We start from the raw sequence: 17,696 nt of genomic DNA, 5'->3' as shown, positions 1-17,696 counted from the left end.
CGTAACCGTCTTGCCCTGTTTACCCTCTGAAATTCTTATGATAAGTCTTTCCGATATGAGAAACAACTATACTAATCATTAATCTAATTTCGGGAGTTACAAGTGTTTGAAAAAGAACTCATCCGCCATCACACGTCACCAGGTGTTGTCAATCACGCGTCACCACGCGCCGTTACCCGCCGACATGCACCAGCACTCGCTGACACGGCATAAAGTAACGTTCAGGGTACGAACATTGTATTGTACTGTTTTGTTTATGTACTGAAATTTACCTTAACATAATACTTTCATCTCTTTTTTTTTTTCTTGAACAATTAGTTTTTTTTTTTTTTTTCAACAATTAGTTTGACCTCATTTTTTTTGCAACATGTTTTATGTTTCTTCGGACAACTTATTGTTTTACAAACAAATCAACCATTTCACCCTTTGTAGTGTTGAGCTTGTTCATTCTACATAAAAATTTAATCGTAATCAGTATCTCAAAATAGCAAAGTGGAGAAATAGATTATGATTAAATTAATTCAAGAGGGTGAGTACTAAAATAAAATCACTCAAAATAGCAGTAAAGCCCTGACCCTCTTGAATTAATTTGATCGTAATCCGTTTCTCTACTCACCCTCACAATAGGAATACTGCTATTTTGAGTGATTTCATTTTAGTACTTGCAAGACTTAAAAGTTATGTGTGCCTATTGAGCAATCAGTGCAAAGTGCAAAGAATGAAAGATGGCGCCAGTCCACTTAAACAGAGTAAACCTTCATGTGAACCATGTTCAAAATTTTATTCTTGTCACAGTTTCAACAAGTTTGGTAAGCTTTGTTGGTGCTTGTGTTTACAATATGATGCGCTTCCAATACATATCCTTGTATTTTCCTAGACTATCCACAAAGAAATAGCTTATTTTGAACCATCGCTCGTCACAAAAGAATGATCCGCCTTCATTAATCTTAAAACACCGAATCTTGATAACGAAAAAACAGTAGTCTGATCTTCTGATGAAAATGCCGGAAGGGATGTTGATGAATGAATTCTTGAAACAATTTGAGGCAGTGTATGCGACTATGAGTTGGGGACAAAGGTGCCAACGTAACCAACCCCCGCGATGAAGAATGCAATAGATTGGATGAATAGGAAGATGAAGTAGCCGTTCTTTCCAAAGGCAAGATCATAGCACCCGCAGAAGAAGAGGTAGAATCCAACAATGAGCTCAAGCATATGCAGTCTGTTCATTAGGAACCAGAAGAATGGAAAACGTAAACATCATATTCTCGCCTTCAAAACAGACGGACATATGGTTCTACGAATGATAAAGAAAAGAAAAGAAACGAAATGCAAAGAATCATTATACCTTTCTCCAATCCTCGATCGAGGTCTCCTCGCAGCCTTTCCTCCTGATTTTGTCTTGAGAGCATCTCCCAGTTTCTCCGTGACGACCCATTCATTTACTCTCCCTGCTTCAAATAGACCTATAAATGTTGCCTTGGTACGGTGCAGAGACATGACATTCTCAAAGAGGATCCAGAAAATCATAAGGTGGAGTGATCTGTAAATACGACCTTTGAAAGTATTAGTAATGAACATCTATCGCATTATCTGTCAATGTAGAGATAGGCTTTAGTTCGTAATAATTCGAAACAACAAAGACCTTGGAGTTCCAACGGCGTTGAGGAGAGTAATGATGGATGGAATGTAAACAGCACCCCAAATGGGAACTTGAACTTCAGGAACCAAAACAGTAGCTGGTAAAATGATACAGTAGAACACAAATGTAACAATATGCGCTACAATCTTGCGAACAAAGAAAAAGCTGTAGATCACATGAAGCTTTTTCATTGGGGACACCTTCTGCAATATATTTAGAGTAACAGTGAGTAGGAAGAAATTAAAGGATCTAGTACTTGTGCCTTCATAAACCGCTTTCATAACCACAACAGAAACGGTGTGGAAATTTACCTTGTTTCTTACAATCTCCATTACCATCTTTCGGAAGAGATTAGCAGGGCCACAAGACCATCGGTGCTGTTGATAACGGTAAGCTTTGAAAGTACTTGGCAATTCATTTTTCACCTGAAATGTACACAATTATTAATATTGGATCAAAAGTGAAATGCTCACATCTAAAAAATCACAGAACAGGATTTCTACTAAAACGGTAAAATTATTCATTTGCACGGTAATTTTCGAAACCTCGATACCAGGGGATGATTATCATGGAAATCGTCTTTCTTAAGGCATGATTAATTCGAACTTGTAGTAAATGTAGGTAGCTAAGATTTCTCCATATTTTGACAAGACTGTTATCATTAGCATATTTGATTACCTTAACGTCAGAAAGATATACGAATTTCCAGCCTCCGAGACTAGCCCGGACAGCTAAATCCATATCCTCCACAGTTGTTCGGTCCTTCCATCCTCCGGCCTCATTGAGTGCTGCAATTCTCCAGACACCAGCCGTGCCTGCACCACATTCTCAGTGTCATGTCATTAATTGGGGAAACCGGAAACTGCTTCGTACTTCCCTTGGCAATTTTTTCTAAAATGCTTTACCATTGAAACCGAAGAAGGCATGAGTTGCAGACCCCACTTCTTGCTCCACTGTGAAATGGTAATCCAGTGACATCTCTTGTATTCTTGTCATCAAGCACTCATCAGAATTTACTGCAACAGCAGCACCAATAAATTATTATCACACCTTTACCCTTGCGTGTTTTTACAACTCTATTTTCCTCCATTATATTAGATCGTAAAGAGAATCTAAACAAACTCAATCACATATCCACAGAATATTTGAAAAGCCCTGAAATTGTGAAGTGCTCAACTAATCTTGGATTATGGTTTTTATGCATCAAAGTAGAAAAACCCTCGTGATGATGTTATGCGAACATATGTATACGAACACTTCTTCTCTTCTTATAGTATCTAAAATTATGCAACAAATGTTTACTAACACTTCTTCTCTTCTTATTCATTTATTCGAGTGGTACTCTAATTTAGTTTAAACCAAATTACATAAAGAGGGATTCGAACTTGATCCAAAAGATGGAGCACACTGTTATAGCCAACTTAGCTACATCCGGTCTTATCCTCTCTTTAAGAGACCCGAAGTAATATATTTAAGAAGCACTCAACTCACATTCCACATAAAGTATGGCTATCAATAATTAAACAAGTTTAGTCAAGTATATAATAATAATTATATGATAATAATAGTAATTAAGAAGAAATAACGATGATTACCAAATTTCCAGCGAGTTTGGACAAGACCAACTTCAGGGTTGTGGATGAGAAATGGAATGGTGCGCCAGAGAAAATCAGGCTCAGGTTGGAAGTCAGCATCAAAGATGGCAACATAATCACAGTGTTTGACATAACTGTGCTTCATTCCTTCTTTCAGAGCCCCTGCCTTGTACCCATTTCTGTTGCCTCTGATCTCATACTTTATGTTTATACCTTTGCTTGCCCATCTTTGCACTTCTAGTTCCACCAAATCCTGTTGTTTTTCGAGGTCAAAACCCACATCACAAATTGAAATGTTTGTTGATTTAATTGGGCAAGTTTTGGTTTTATTTTATTTTTTGATGGGGAAATTGCTGCATTGGACTTTTCCCAGAAGGGAAATACTAGCAGAAAAAAGTTATTAATTAGTGGGAATTCCGATCCCCGTTGGATCCTCTTTATGAGAATTTTGAAGATTCGTGAATCGTGTTCGTTCATTGCATATCTTGAGATCATAAATCATTTTAAATATTTTTATTTAAAATTAAACACAAATAGTACTTAACAAAATTAACAATATATTATACGATAAACAGACATAATTCACGAAGCTTCAAAAATTTCAACCCAGAAAAGACCCTGTTGGAATTAGTGGTCTGGCTGCGATTTGTCTCATGTTTTTTGACCCACATGGTTTTTTATTTTTTATTTTTAGTCAGATTATTAATTTTCTGGAGGAAAGTTGATTGAAGAATTGTTTTTTCATTTTTGAATGTGTTATCCATACATTTCAAATTACTTTTCACACACCCTTGTTTATTTCTGTCCGTTGATATTCTTCAATCCATCCGATCTGATGGTCGAAAATTAGAAAGATGTGTAAGAAGTAAAATGAAATGTGTGGATATCACACTCCTTCGTTTAAAGCACTCATAAAGGGTAAACCAGCTTGAGCAAAAAGTACATAAAACTCATAAAATGTGCAAAAGTTCACGTCTTTGTGTCATTGTCACTTTCAAAAAAGTCATTCATCTTCTTTCTTATAAAGAGATGAGATGTTACAGTATAAATAGATCAGGATGATTTTTTTGTAATGTTAATACCAATTCTTAGATTTGAATAATCTCATATTTAATATATTATGTTGTCATATTGTCAATCTAAGGTATGAATTAAACAACTCTTGTCTAAATGCCTAATCAGTCTATCAACTTTGAAATTGCGAAGAAGAAAAACTCATGAAGTTTAAATAATATGCTAGAATAAAGAACCTTGATGGCTGGATCTGTTGAATCATCAAGAACTTGAATGATGATCCTGTCAGATGGCCAGGAAAGTCCACATGCCGCTCCAATTGATAGCTGGTAAACCTGCATCATGCACCACAATATTACACGAGAAACTCTAAATTCATTTTTTTTTTAAATAAGATGCTATAATATTTATAAGGTGGGAAAATAAATTGTTATTGAATTTGTTGTCTATAAAATTAATTTAAATCTAAAATCTTCTATTTAAAAATGAAGAAAAATATTTTTAAACTGTAGTACAACGTGGTAACTCCAAAACCAAACTTAAGCTACCGACAAAAGAACACAAAAAATACCTCTTTTTCGTTGTACATTGGAATTTGCACAAGAACCATAGGATAAGCTGAGTTTCCAAGCTCAACATCATCCTTAACGGCCTCCCATTTCCACTTCTTCTCAGGCTTTCTTCTAAACAGCTTAATCAACGTTATGACAATGCCCATGTACACCTTCTCGACAAAAAGCATCACAGACATACCCAAGCACAAAACCACCACCAACTTCAGCAACGGTACGATTAGCGGCGCCTTAGCTTGCTGCAAAACCAACCCAATTTGCCCTCCTTGCATTGCCTCCATTGTCAATGGTAAGAAATGAACACTGAGTTGGCTTTGACAATAAGTGCTTATTTGGAGGTTTGGGAGTAGAAGTGCTTATAAGGTCCCTGCTGGCTTTGCGAAAAGAACAAGTTTCTTTTTTTGTTCTAGCTTTTGGTTGTATTGGTGTGCACTGATTTTTGCTTCTGCGTTACTTCAACCTAATGCTGGAGAGCTGGATGGAGTTGTGTCAGTGAGTTGGGTTTTATGATCACAAAGGAAAAATTGGAGACTTCACTCAAAATTCACCAAGAAAAAAAAAAAAAAAAAAGTAAACGCAAGCAGGACCTGGATTTTTTTGCACCTGATGAGAGAGAAAGATAGACTCATAAAATTGTATTTTTTTAGGCCTCTCTTTCTCTTCACCAACGGCTTGCCCTGCTCTGCAATATATTTTTGAATCCAGAGAAGGGTTTGCTTTTGAACCTGCAAATTATGTGTGACATGCAGTGTGTTTATATAGAGAAAAATATTTATTATATGAAAAATAGGAGACAGGTCAAAATGATGAGGACAGTGGACCGGAAACAATGTGTCATACTCCGGCAGCGTTTATATTACAATTTACAACTAATTAGAAGAAAAATAGAGTTGTTTCACATAATTAATTTTATCATTACAGTATAAATTTCCTTTTGGAACTACCATATTTTCTTCATATATAGCATTAAATTTTCATTAACTGTAATTTGCTAGTTTAGATATCATTTTCTTGGAAGGTGAAACGTTGGCTATATCTTGAATTAAGTCTCAATTAAACGGGTTCTGAATTCATTTGGATGGACTCCTCCAGAACCAGCTAATTATTTCTTCGAAAGTTTAAATTAATTTGAATCATTTGTTCAATCACAACGCTGCACGAATATGATTGCGTTCAAATTGATAATTTAACATATGCTTTTATGAAAGATATTACTGACACTCTAAAAATGTTATTGTACACTCCTTCAATATCAAAATATCCGTAAGTAATTGTAATTTCCGTAGTTCATAATGACTTTTTAAGAGTAACAATTCTCTCTAAAATATTTGTAAGAACATTTCTTATCACAGATCGACTAACTACGTTTGCGTTTGAAAGACAATTTTGAAACCTTTTTGTCGAATTTTGAAACCATGTGAAGTCACGACATTAACTTTACATACATGTTTAATTACATCCTCTTAAAGCGAGCTTCCCCAAAAACTAAATTTAATTAAAGCATAGAATATTCCTCGGTGGGTTCTATCTTTTTGTTCATATACCATGGTATTCCAAATGCATTTGAGTGTAAAATTTAGAATTGGCTCTTCAACTTTTAATTTTAGGTTACAATGAGTTTTTGAATTGAAATTTTAAAAACTTGTTTGTTTGTTTTTAAGCAACGATGTATTAGCATTAAGGGGTGGTGAATAAATTGGTTACGAACCTGTCATTCTATACGATATTTGAATCTAATACCTTTAAGTTATAAGTGAAGAGCAATGTCACTAGATCGTTGTACTAAATGGATAAAAGCTTGTTATTTGATGTCTTTGAATTTAACAAAACATGGACTCAGTAACAATCATTAATGAATTTTTAGTTAAACTTCCGAATTTAGGACTAAAGTAACATGTTCATTAACCTGAGAAATACCTCATATGAAAATTCAGGAACTAATTCTAAATTTCAATTTTTTTAGGACTAAAGTACTGTGTACATTTGAGGCCAACTTTTTTTTTTTTTTTTTTTATGTTAATTAAGCCTGAAAAAATTCCTGTGATTTTCTATCCACCTATGGTGGTGTGGTGCATCCTAGCCACTAACCCCCTCAAAAGCTTCTAATGTGTGCATTTGAAATCATCTTTCTAACATGGTGAGGAAGAATTATTTTACAGTGAATTTTTATGGGTCAAATCCACGTCGAGGGTGCACCTCATTGTCTAACCAATTGTGTTTGACCAATTTGCACGATACATGTCATAATAAAAAATATTCGTTTTTTCTTAAACCTTATTTGAAGATCATATTTGTAATAAAAATAAAAAATCAAACTGGACATCTTAATTTCATTTTTATCGAACAAATTCTAACGATTAAAACCCTAATAATGAAACTTAAATAGTTTGATGCGTATGCATGGACGCTAGATGATTGATCTCTAAATTGATTGATTCCTTGCAAAGATGGTTTATGAAGAATGACTTATAAAAAGATTTCGATTATGATATGTGTATTTTTAAAACTCGATCATAATTACTACGTGGACAAGAAAATGCACCCTTGAAGTAGCGTATTGTGCAATTTTTATTGGATGCATTTTTGCTCATTATCCTAAAGTGGTAGAGGTGAACATCATCACCACATTGATTATCGTTAAATGAGTGTGATTTAATCTATTTACTACACATATATTTGTACTTTTAACGGCAATCCATATGGTGTTAGTACTCACCACCACTTATAAGTGGTGAGCAAATATATTTCTTTTTTATTTAGGAAATTATACTATTATTATTTATTAGATTTATGGGACTTCAAGTAATTATTATTAGACCATTCTTATTGTGTGCGTGCATAATGCATATGTGTAGGGGTGTACTTCTACACATTCTAAGCAAAAATATTTGTCAATGTGCTCGTAATTACTTAAGCCCGCATGCATTCGGATCTCTTTGGCTGTTTCTAGATTACCGGTGAAAGTAATTAGGCCTGGAAGGAAACGATTGGGAAGAACCCTCCTCACAAAGCGCAGGTCCTCTCTGTGAGAATAATTCTATGGATTACATATACATATATAGGGATAGGATCAAAAGACAAAGATTTTGACATTCCTTTGTAGCCTCTAGATCTTATAAGATCCAAGGTGATTAAGAGTGATTTGGAGGCTTTTAAAAATTAAATGACTTGGATGATTATGTGGATTATAACTAATAAGGAAAACACTAATTTAAATAAAAAGAATATCAAATAATAATAAAATTGAAAAAGAAATAATCAAACTTTGAAATATCCAGTGTAAAAAAATTAAAAAAAAAAAAACATGAAATTCCATTTCCATCTTTGTTGAAGAGGTCTACAACTTCTTGATGAAAAGTCTTTCTTTCCTTCAAACAAAGAACCCTAATTACAGAAGGAAAAAAAAAAAAAAAACATGATACCACGCAGAAAGAGTTTTGCTTCGACAATAATTTATTTTTAGTTTAAGCACCCTAATCCTAGGCTAGCAACTCAATCACTTTGCCACCTCCATGCATGTTTGAGATTTCTACAGCCACAAACTCATCAACCATTCATTTGCACCGTATTTAATAATAAAAAAAAAAAGTGAAATCCAAGAGTCCAGATTGAAGATTTAGAATTTAGGATTTTTTTTCCTGAGAAGATTTAAGAGACTGATAGCTTGATTCGTGCACATCAAAATTTTTATTAGTTGAATTAGAGTATCACATGTAATGAGGCGTGAGAACATCGATCTGTCTTCTCACCTTTCTTGGGTATTCTTCACTATGGGTTTTACATTCTTTTTTTATGAGTTCAAATTTTGATTATTTTTTTCAATTTTATTGTAGATAATTCTACTTAATTTAAATTTGTGTTTTCCTTATTAGTTATAATCCACAAAATCATCCAAGTCATTTAATGTTTAACAATCTCCACATCTTTCTTAATCTAGACCATTGAATGTTATAGGATCCAAGGACTACAAAAGAGTGTAAAAGTGTTTGTCAAAATCTTTATCCCTTAATCCTATATATATACAGTTTTCAACTTTCATATCTTTTATTTAAAGGCTAAGGGATGAGTAGAGAGGGGGGCAGACTTTAGGCATAAATGGGTTCATCAGTTAAGAAAGTAAAATCATTACGCAAAGATGTACGTTTTCTTTGTAGTAAAGGACCATCCTAACTAGTTCAGCTTCCAGAAACCCTTCGATATGCTCGTGATGGATTGAAATGCCAAAGAATACATTGCTTATTATCTGAAGGTAAAATAGTAAAAATCACATATTGAGAAGGTAGAGACATATTTCACTCACCAACTACAATTCGTAGTTCTCTGCAGATTAGTCAGTGTCATATCTCAATTTTTTTTCGATTTAAAATATAAGAAGCTCAAACTCTATGAAAAATAAGATATTGTGATGTACAGAAATTACATTTTGTAAGTTAATGTGAAGAGATAGGGTCCATTAATATAAGTCTTACCCTTTATTACATAGATAATTTAAATGTAATCTACAAAATGTGATCTGCCTAGAGAAATTTTCTCTTGTGCCCGTAACACCATGTGTTATTATATAAATGGTGGAAAATTTTATTTTTTATGTTATTGATTTTTTAGCACAATAATCTCACCACTTATATAGAGACACGTAGTGTACCATCCCGTGTTTCAAGCACATTGAAAAATCTTTGATCTGGCTAACAATTTTTCTTATCAAAATAATGGTATATGGAAAGCGTATTCGTATCGTGCATGTCTGGAGGCTAATGATACACTAATTTAATTAGCATGCAAATTAGTCATGGGTCAGGACCACCAAAACAGCTATATATACGTTTTCACGCAAGCTAATTGATCTATAACTTGTGTCGGACATGCTCGTTGCTAATTAATTACATTTTTTCATAGAGGTAGGATCTTCACGAGATCCATTTATATACTTAGTCGTTCATGCATGCATGCCCGCTAAACCTACGTACGTGACCTCAAATGTTAAGTTACACATATAAATGGTCAATGAATTTTGAACATAACAAATTTTCACATGAGATTAGACATCTATTTTCTTTGTGGGCATCCACTTCAACTCTACCTAACATTTTTATATGTGTCGTTGCACCCAGTCAAAGTGTAAAATTGTCTACAGTTACTTGAATCGATAAGGATAAAAAACTTGAATCCATAATTAAGGAACAATTTGTCAGTTATAAACCTATTGTTAAGGTAGAATAAAATGTCTATTAAACGAACAAAAAAAAAAAAAACTCAAAAATCATCAACACATGGACACTTAGGGTTAGTCAATTAAAACATTATCAATAGGTAGGAAAATTCTATCTACATCACCTTTGCGATAGGTATCAAAACCTATATTTCCACGTACATAACCTATATATTTGGTATCAAACTCATCTATATTACTACACATTTGGTATCAAATTCATCCACTTCTACCCATCTATAAGACTCAAATATAATAAATTTTAAATTAAAAATCAATTTGTTTCACACAACATTAAATAAGAAAAATGATGGTTGACAAAAAAAAATTATGGCGGTAAAATAGGCATGAAACAAAATGACAAATGAGAACCTTAGTTATTAATTGACCTTATCATCTTACTATGGAAAGTTTTTCAACATCACAAGATTGTCAAAGATATATGAATTTTTCCTAAGAAATTCTAACGAAAGTGGGTCGATATCAAATTTTCTGTTTTTTTTTCATGCACAAGTGACAGCTAGTAATACTACAAGCTTACAAGTTACAAATTGGACAGTGCTACCCGCACACCTATTTTTACTTCTCACACATCTTTATTAGTTTTTGTTCATTAATCTTCTTTAATTCATCTACTGACGAAGGAAAGTTGAAAGAGTTGTGTAAAAAATAAAAATAAATGTGTGAATATATATCACATCCCCATAAAACTATTTGATCAAATATCGCGCATGCTGTTAAACCTTTATTTACTAACTTAAATGCGCAAACAATAAATTCATCAGTAAGATCGGGAAGCTGGTTATTTGACAAACTTGATTGCTTTTGTACATGGGACGGTGATCTTGCTGGCCGCTCATGCATGGCCATTTCTAGACCCACACAAATTAATTAAAGCAACATTTTCCACGTGTTGTGGAAGAACAAGTTAATGTACTGGCCATCAGGTCATGTGGGAAAAGAGGAACAAAATGTAAAAAGAACGAAATCTTTTCATGATGATGACTGGATTTACAAAATGTAAAATCCAGGATTAATATATAGTTAGATTTATTATAAAACCTTAAACTATATATATATATATATATATATAGGTGAACTTCAATATTTGTAACACAAATCTCAGATGAAAAGCTGAGTTAATGTCAAGAAAAGCAGAGATTTATATTAGACCAAAACATGTGTCAAAATGTGTCGCAAAAGCATAAGACATACAATCCCACAAAAATCTATGTCAAAATGTGTTGTAAAAGTGTGTGTTTCCGAATCCTCTAGTTATAATTTGATCTGGCTGTAAGACAATTATGAATTTTTATCGTTAATATCGTTAATAGTGGTCACAAAAGACTATGGGTGCCTGAGTTTTAGAGCATCAAGGTAGGGCAAGAGTTTGACAACTTACTTAAAGTAGATTGATACTGAACAGAAAACTGATGATATTCTTCCATTCAAACCTTGGAACTAAAGCTTAAAAAGGTGTGTGGTTAAGGCGTCCAACTCAGAGAATGATACTTCATTTGTGGCAGAAACTTGAAAAGGAAAATTGATGTGGATAAAAGTGATGTAGAATAGCACGCATAGCTCCAAAAGCTTATTCAACTCATGGTCGATGGCACATCATTTTTATTTCGTGACGTGAGGAACTTAGACATCCTACTCTTCTCCCCAACCAATAAACCTTCGAAATTAGTGTTCGATCGAAACTAAACAGATAATATGATTTTATTGATAGCAGTAATTTCATTACAAACTACTCTTCTCCACACTTTCGGAAACGTTGTGCTGCCCATAAGCCCATAGCAAAGCTAATTGGTGAGAAAATATAATTACTTTGATTTTCTTATCAATTCGAGAGGATTCAAAGTTCAGACATCATTTGACTTAGGATACGCGTATTATATTCGTACGTATGTACTTTTCATAAAACTTCCGTTTTCTGTATACATATTAATGATCCGATAAATTGCATGTTTTTAAAACCTCCGACATAAGATACACACATTATAAACATACATACGTACTTTTCACGTTTAAACATGTTATTTTCACATGTTTTTTAATAATATATAAAAAAATTCATGCATTTTACTAATATTTTAATTTTCTTTTACAAGCGATAACATTAATGTGTTAACTTGGTAAATGTTAAGGAGAGGGAGATCAGTGGGAATTTTAAACTCAAACCAGACCAGGGCGCATAAACATTATTGCTTTCTATCACTACGAGTATCTTAACATATTATTGAATAAATAAAAACAAATAAATTTTAAATTAAAAAATGGCCAAAATTTTCAAGGTATTATTTAGCAAAATTGCTGAATATTACACGGAACATATTTTTCACGTACTATATCCATTTGCATTTTGCTAACTATGCTTCCAACATAATTAAGAAAAATATCACAAAACTAAAGAGCTAATTGGTGAAAAAATAGAGAGAGCCAAACGATTGATAAAGAGGAGAATTTTTCTTAGGGGATTCAGGCAATAGAATTATAACGTATTACAATTAAGACTTGCAAGAAGAAATCAATTATAAAACGACAACATTTGCCAAAATTGGTGAATCAAAACGGACGAAACAAATCCAAATGTCATTGCTATGAAGACGACATTTTTCTTAGGGCATCAGGCACTGCCTGCCCACATTGTTCAAGGATCTTAATCAACGGTGCAGCAAGCTTTGCATCTTCTCTGGTAAAAAAGCTATGCAATACGCCATTCACAGAGTACCGAGCCATTCTCGTGAGGATTTGAACGTAACTGTCAATTGAGAGAATCAGATCGGGTAGAACTACACATTCGTATTCACTGAAGTCGGTTGCACCAATTTGGTCTATGTCAATCATGGAGACTGCAGGCCTGGTCCTGCCCTTCATTTCCACACTGAACAGATGACAAAGACAAACAATGAGCCATTCTCAGAAAACAGAGCATGAGCATATATTGAGCAGCAGTTTAGTTTATGGGACTGCAGAAAGGAATACAATACTGTTTTCTCATAAGCACACCAGTCGACTACTGCCACGAGGAGCGTTACCGCAGTAACTAACTTCTCCCTGACCAAAGAAAAAACTAACTTCTACCTTTTTGTACATGATACAAGCCCTCAAATTTGTATAGCATGCCTTTAGTTTAAACTAACTCAATTAATTGAACATTCGACCCAAAAAACACTCGGTTTATTGAACAAGATGCCTTTAGTTTAAACTCCGAATTTGTATAACACAATAAACTCCAAACAAATGCTGCATGACAAATATGAAATACAAGTCATTGAAGGCATTCATGAATAAAATAAAGAGAATAACGACCTGTTCCCAACTTCTGTAAAAACTGAGTCAGATGTGACGGAATAACCCTTGAACTTCAGAGCGGTAGCTAGTTTACGATACTTATCATCTTTCCCTACTATATATAGCACCTTAGAAGCCTGAGGCTGGTGTCGACCACGATAAGCCTGATCAAGAACTCCGATAGCCTGCAAAAGTACTTGACAGGTAGGTATAACTGAATTCTGTTTCAAGGATGTATTCCCCAACAATCCAGAGCTAATTAAATGAATAAATAACTACATGATAAAGCTTTCTCCACTATAACTGAGCAGCATTTTCCTTCATATTACTCGTGTAATTACTCTTTCTTTTTCTATAATGCACATTAAAAAATTCAAGAGAGTGAGTTATGTTTACGAAATCCTTCGCAAGTCTAGCTACATCAAGGAATTTTAGAACTTGCACATTTAAGAATTCAATAGCATCCTGTTGCTCTTCAACAAACCAACCCTAAGTCCTCTAACCATCACTACCATCCAATTCCTTAGGTAAAGATACACATAACGTATTGAGGCTTACAGCGTACCTCCACATTACAAACTTTTTATCAAGATACGATTTTTAAATATTAAAAAAGACAACAGTTATAGTGGAAAATTGAAATAATTAAGAAACAGTATTCTTTCGAGAATTACAGTTAACCTTACTATCAACATCACACATGGAAAGTAGATTTTCTTTCAAAAGTCCACATACCTTTGGCAGTTTTTCTTTCGAAAGACACATGTTTACAGACTGAATGATGCATGCACTTTGACTGGTGAGAGAACTATTTAGAGATAATCTATGAACTGATCCCGTCAGAAGATTTTGCACCACTTGTACACAGGCATATCTATGGCAATCGTTGAAAACAACTGTATGGGTTTTTCCACTTATAGATTGGCGAATAGAATTTATTTTATCCAAGCACCCTTTGCTATAGAAAGATTCCAGTCCATCAACAACCTGTTCAAGTGACAAAGGAATACATTAAAAAAAATCTTTCTAAAAGTAACGTAAAAGGAACAAAACAAAACATCATTATGGACACCTGGTGGATTCATGAAACATACTTAACTGTTAGCTATCATCGATCTTAGAGTGAAAATTACTACCCTATGTTTCACAAAGGTCTATGAAAAGCATTGGCTAAAGGTATTGTGAGCTAAGGAGACGAATTATGAATTTATGGTGTGGTTGGATGAGGAATTTCCAGTAACAAGGGATTTAGGCTAAATTAGTCCGAAATGCACCGCAAAACATTAAGCAGAGGGAATGAAAATGCACTTAATAAGCCTTACAAAACTGTTAAACAAAGTATTTTCAAAAGACTCATTTGAAGTAGTTATGTACAAATCCCTTCGTGTTCATGTTTCATCTTTTGTAGTTCATTTGTTAATGTAGCTAAAATCCTTGGTACTTGGTACTCCCTCATCCAGCACAACATTCCAATGTATGGGAGGTAACAGTGATAGTGTAACTATACCTACAGTAAGTCATTACCGCTCATTTTGAAAATTCAATGGATTTACAAATGGGCTAAAGAGTAATTAGAAATTTAATAAGAAGTAAGAAAAAATAATGTAAGATTAACAAATGTACACCTGATTCTGCACAATAAATAAAAAAGTTCAGGAACAAAATACCAGCAAGGAAACCCCAGATAGATCAACGGCCTTCAAGGAAAGAAGCTCCAAAAGTCTCTCAGGTGTTGAAATCATAATCTCAGGTTCAGAGCTTTTCAGACTATTTACAAAACCACAACTAATCAGAAACTGTAGTAAGGAAAAACTGTTTATGAAAGGCTAAGTAGATCCAGCATAAACAAGAAAGGCACACAACCAACAACTTAAAGCTTGTGTTTATAATTCTGCATGCATAACTTAATAGACAACGAGCATAACTTAATAGACAACTATACAACGCAAATTTACATGTGCATATAAGCACGGAAGAACAGTCCCATGACAAATGTGCACCCACACATACAGGCGTACATGCACACACACCTGCAAGCCCGCATATATACACGAACACACACCCCAGAGCACTAAGCATACTTATTAACTTGATAAGAACGATAAGAGACGTGCTATGCCAAATGTACTCCATTTTGTTTCCTTTTTACATCATTTGCAGTTCATGCTTAAAACAGCAAAGCCATTGCATCATAGACCTTTTTCTTTTTCCCACAAGTTTAAAAATCAGAATCATGTTGTGTAAATGGTCATGTTGTATCACTGGTCTGAACAAGCATGCCACAGAGCTTTTATATGATATATATATATATATACACACACACACTTGTAAGAAAAACTTTAAAACAAAACTAAAAACATCAAGCGTTAAGGTTACATGAAAGTCACTAATTAATATGGACATGGTAAATCAAGAATGCCCATGACAAGAATTGCAAAAAGCAAATGAACTAATTTTGCGACAAATGCGCCAAAATGGCATTATCCTGAGGCACCAATTTTGAAATATCAATTACCCTTCAATCTGGTGATCCAAGGAAGCACCAGGATGTATACTCACTGTATGTATTCCAAGAGCCTTCAATGGTTTGCATACTGAACGTACCTGATCATCATTAAACAAACATGTCATACAACAACATAAATAACTTAACGAGGACAAATGAAACTCTAGAGAGGGCGTATGTGATTCCATAGATATGGAGTCGGAGCAATACATCGTGCTTGAATTAACAATTTAACAGTCTCATGCACCGCATTTATGTGTCACTTTTATGCAACCTAGATTAAACCTTAAAGTGGTCGGCCGCTCAAAGTGAGCTTTAAAATTTTCAACCAATGATTGCTAAACTACTATATCATACAAACCTTTGTGGCCTTCTCCTGGGATGGAACAAGGAACAAAAGAAACGGGCTGGTGACTGATAAACCTTCTTCATCCTTTCTAGAAACTGAATCAGCAACGCAGGAAACCATCCATGCAATTTGCTCCATTGTAGAAGAGGTTCCGGTTGTCTCGAGTATATCCTTCCCAGCTGAATAACATTTCCAAAACTCAACTCCCCAAGTACTCACAAACAAGGGCTTATCCTCCTCGTTATCGTAGGTACCATCACAGCGAAGTGAATTTTCTATAGCATTCAAGCACTGAATAAGATACTTAGATGGACAATCTAAGTTTTCGCAGACCTTTCCCTGATGCCCGCAGATGCCACCATTCCCATCCAGCTGAATCTTTGTATTTCCAGGGTCAATTCGGCTTCTACGAGCCATGGTATTAATAGACGCCAGTGATTTCTTTAGCTCATCCTTCAAAACAGTTACCATCTCCTTCTTCTTCGCTGGACCATCCACCATTTCAGTATCGAGAGTTTCTTTGCTTTTTTCATTCAAAAACACATTCTCATGCTTATGTGAAACCATGGATTTCTTGGTTGCTTTCTTCTCAAAATCCTTTGCACCATTCCTGTCGTTGAAGGGATCATCAAGGGTAGGAAGGCTAAAGCACATACCCTGCAATGTCATGATAAATAAGACTCTGCCTAATTACTCGGGGGCCGGTATTCAAATCTAAATGCTTCCGTTACAAAACCGGCAGTAAATTACTTGGTCTCACATATCATACGGAAGGTAGCAACACATGAACTTAGGAATTACCACCATTAATTAGTGTTAAAATTCACCAACTCGTTATTTGTCGTTAGATGATTTTAAATTTCGAGATTTGTGTCCTACTTACATTAAATCAAAATCATCCAACAAACAAAAATAATGTGAGCAAAATGCACTCTAATTGACATATAATCAATTTCCGTTTTCCTTCTTTTCTATAATTAACATATAATCAAAGCAAAGGAGCTCCAAAAGTCGGGTTGGAGGAAGTACCTGACATTTGCGGCGTTTACCGGAATGGCGGCGCTTCTTGGCAGCAATAATGGAGGCAACGCGGGCAGAGATTGCAGAGGAAGAACGGTCGTTCTTGTTGTGGAGCTTCTTTCTTTTGACCTTGTTCTGCTTCTTCCTCACTGCATCATCACCCTTCGCCATTCTGGAATTCCAGAGATTCAGAGAGACTCGGAGAGAGAGGGGTTGCTCGCTCTTCCTTCCACTTCAACTGAGACCCTGAGAGGTCGCGGCGGTTTATATTTCGTGCCTTTCGTGGGAATTTTGTTGCAGTTTGGGGTTTAAGGGTACTTTGGTCATTTAAAAATTCTATTAGAGCTTCACATGTGATTGAACAAAAGAATAAATTTTCAATGCGCCGCGAACACAATCTGTATACTAAGTGTTATAATACAATTAGTTGAGATCAATCAGTTAGATAATTACACTTTATGTATTATGTCATATTCGCAGTATACTGAAAAA

The 17,696-nt window shown here is 34.5% G+C and overlaps 2 protein-coding genes across 2 annotated transcripts; both read right to left on the bottom strand.

Annotated features, from left to right (window-relative positions):
* Positions 1-740: 740 nt before the first annotated feature.
* LOC103927876 (glucomannan 4-beta-mannosyltransferase 9) lies at positions 741-5,568 on the bottom strand. The gene is made up of 9 exons (XM_009336839.3): positions 4,823-5,568; positions 4,488-4,586; positions 3,238-3,490; positions 2,548-2,658; positions 2,321-2,457; positions 1,954-2,067; positions 1,646-1,845; positions 1,349-1,543; positions 741-1,222 (listed from the first exon to the last, which is right to left on the bottom strand). Exons 1-9 carry the CDS (start codon positions 5,102-5,104, stop codon positions 1,060-1,062), a joined length of 1,554 nt encoding a protein of 517 aa, XP_009335114.2. The 5' UTR covers positions 5,105-5,568; the 3' UTR covers positions 741-1,059.
* Positions 5,569-12,482: 6,914 nt separating this feature from the next.
* LOC103927884 (ATP-dependent RNA helicase DBP3) lies at positions 12,483-17,486 on the bottom strand. Its single transcript, XM_048586339.1, has 7 exons — positions 17,214-17,486; positions 16,197-16,841; positions 15,845-15,933; positions 14,997-15,096; positions 14,065-14,316; positions 13,348-13,514; positions 12,483-12,919 (listed from the first exon to the last, which is right to left on the bottom strand). The coding sequence occupies exons 1-7, from the start codon at positions 17,373-17,375 to the stop codon at positions 12,634-12,636; spliced, it is 1,701 nt and encodes a 566-aa protein (XP_048442296.1). The 5' UTR covers positions 17,376-17,486; the 3' UTR covers positions 12,483-12,633.
* Between the last annotated feature and the right edge of the window lie 210 nt (positions 17,487-17,696).

This window comes from the organism of the source record quoted next, unplaced genomic scaffold, assembly GCF_019419815.1.
Source record: "Pyrus x bretschneideri cultivar Hongxiangsu unplaced genomic scaffold, Pyrus_bretschneideri_v1 Contig24, whole genome shotgun sequence".
Classification (NCBI taxonomy): Eukaryota; Viridiplantae; Streptophyta; class Magnoliopsida; order Rosales; family Rosaceae; genus Pyrus; species Pyrus x bretschneideri.
Note: the sequence above shows the minus strand (reverse complement) of the source record. Positions and strands in the feature narration are given on the sequence as shown.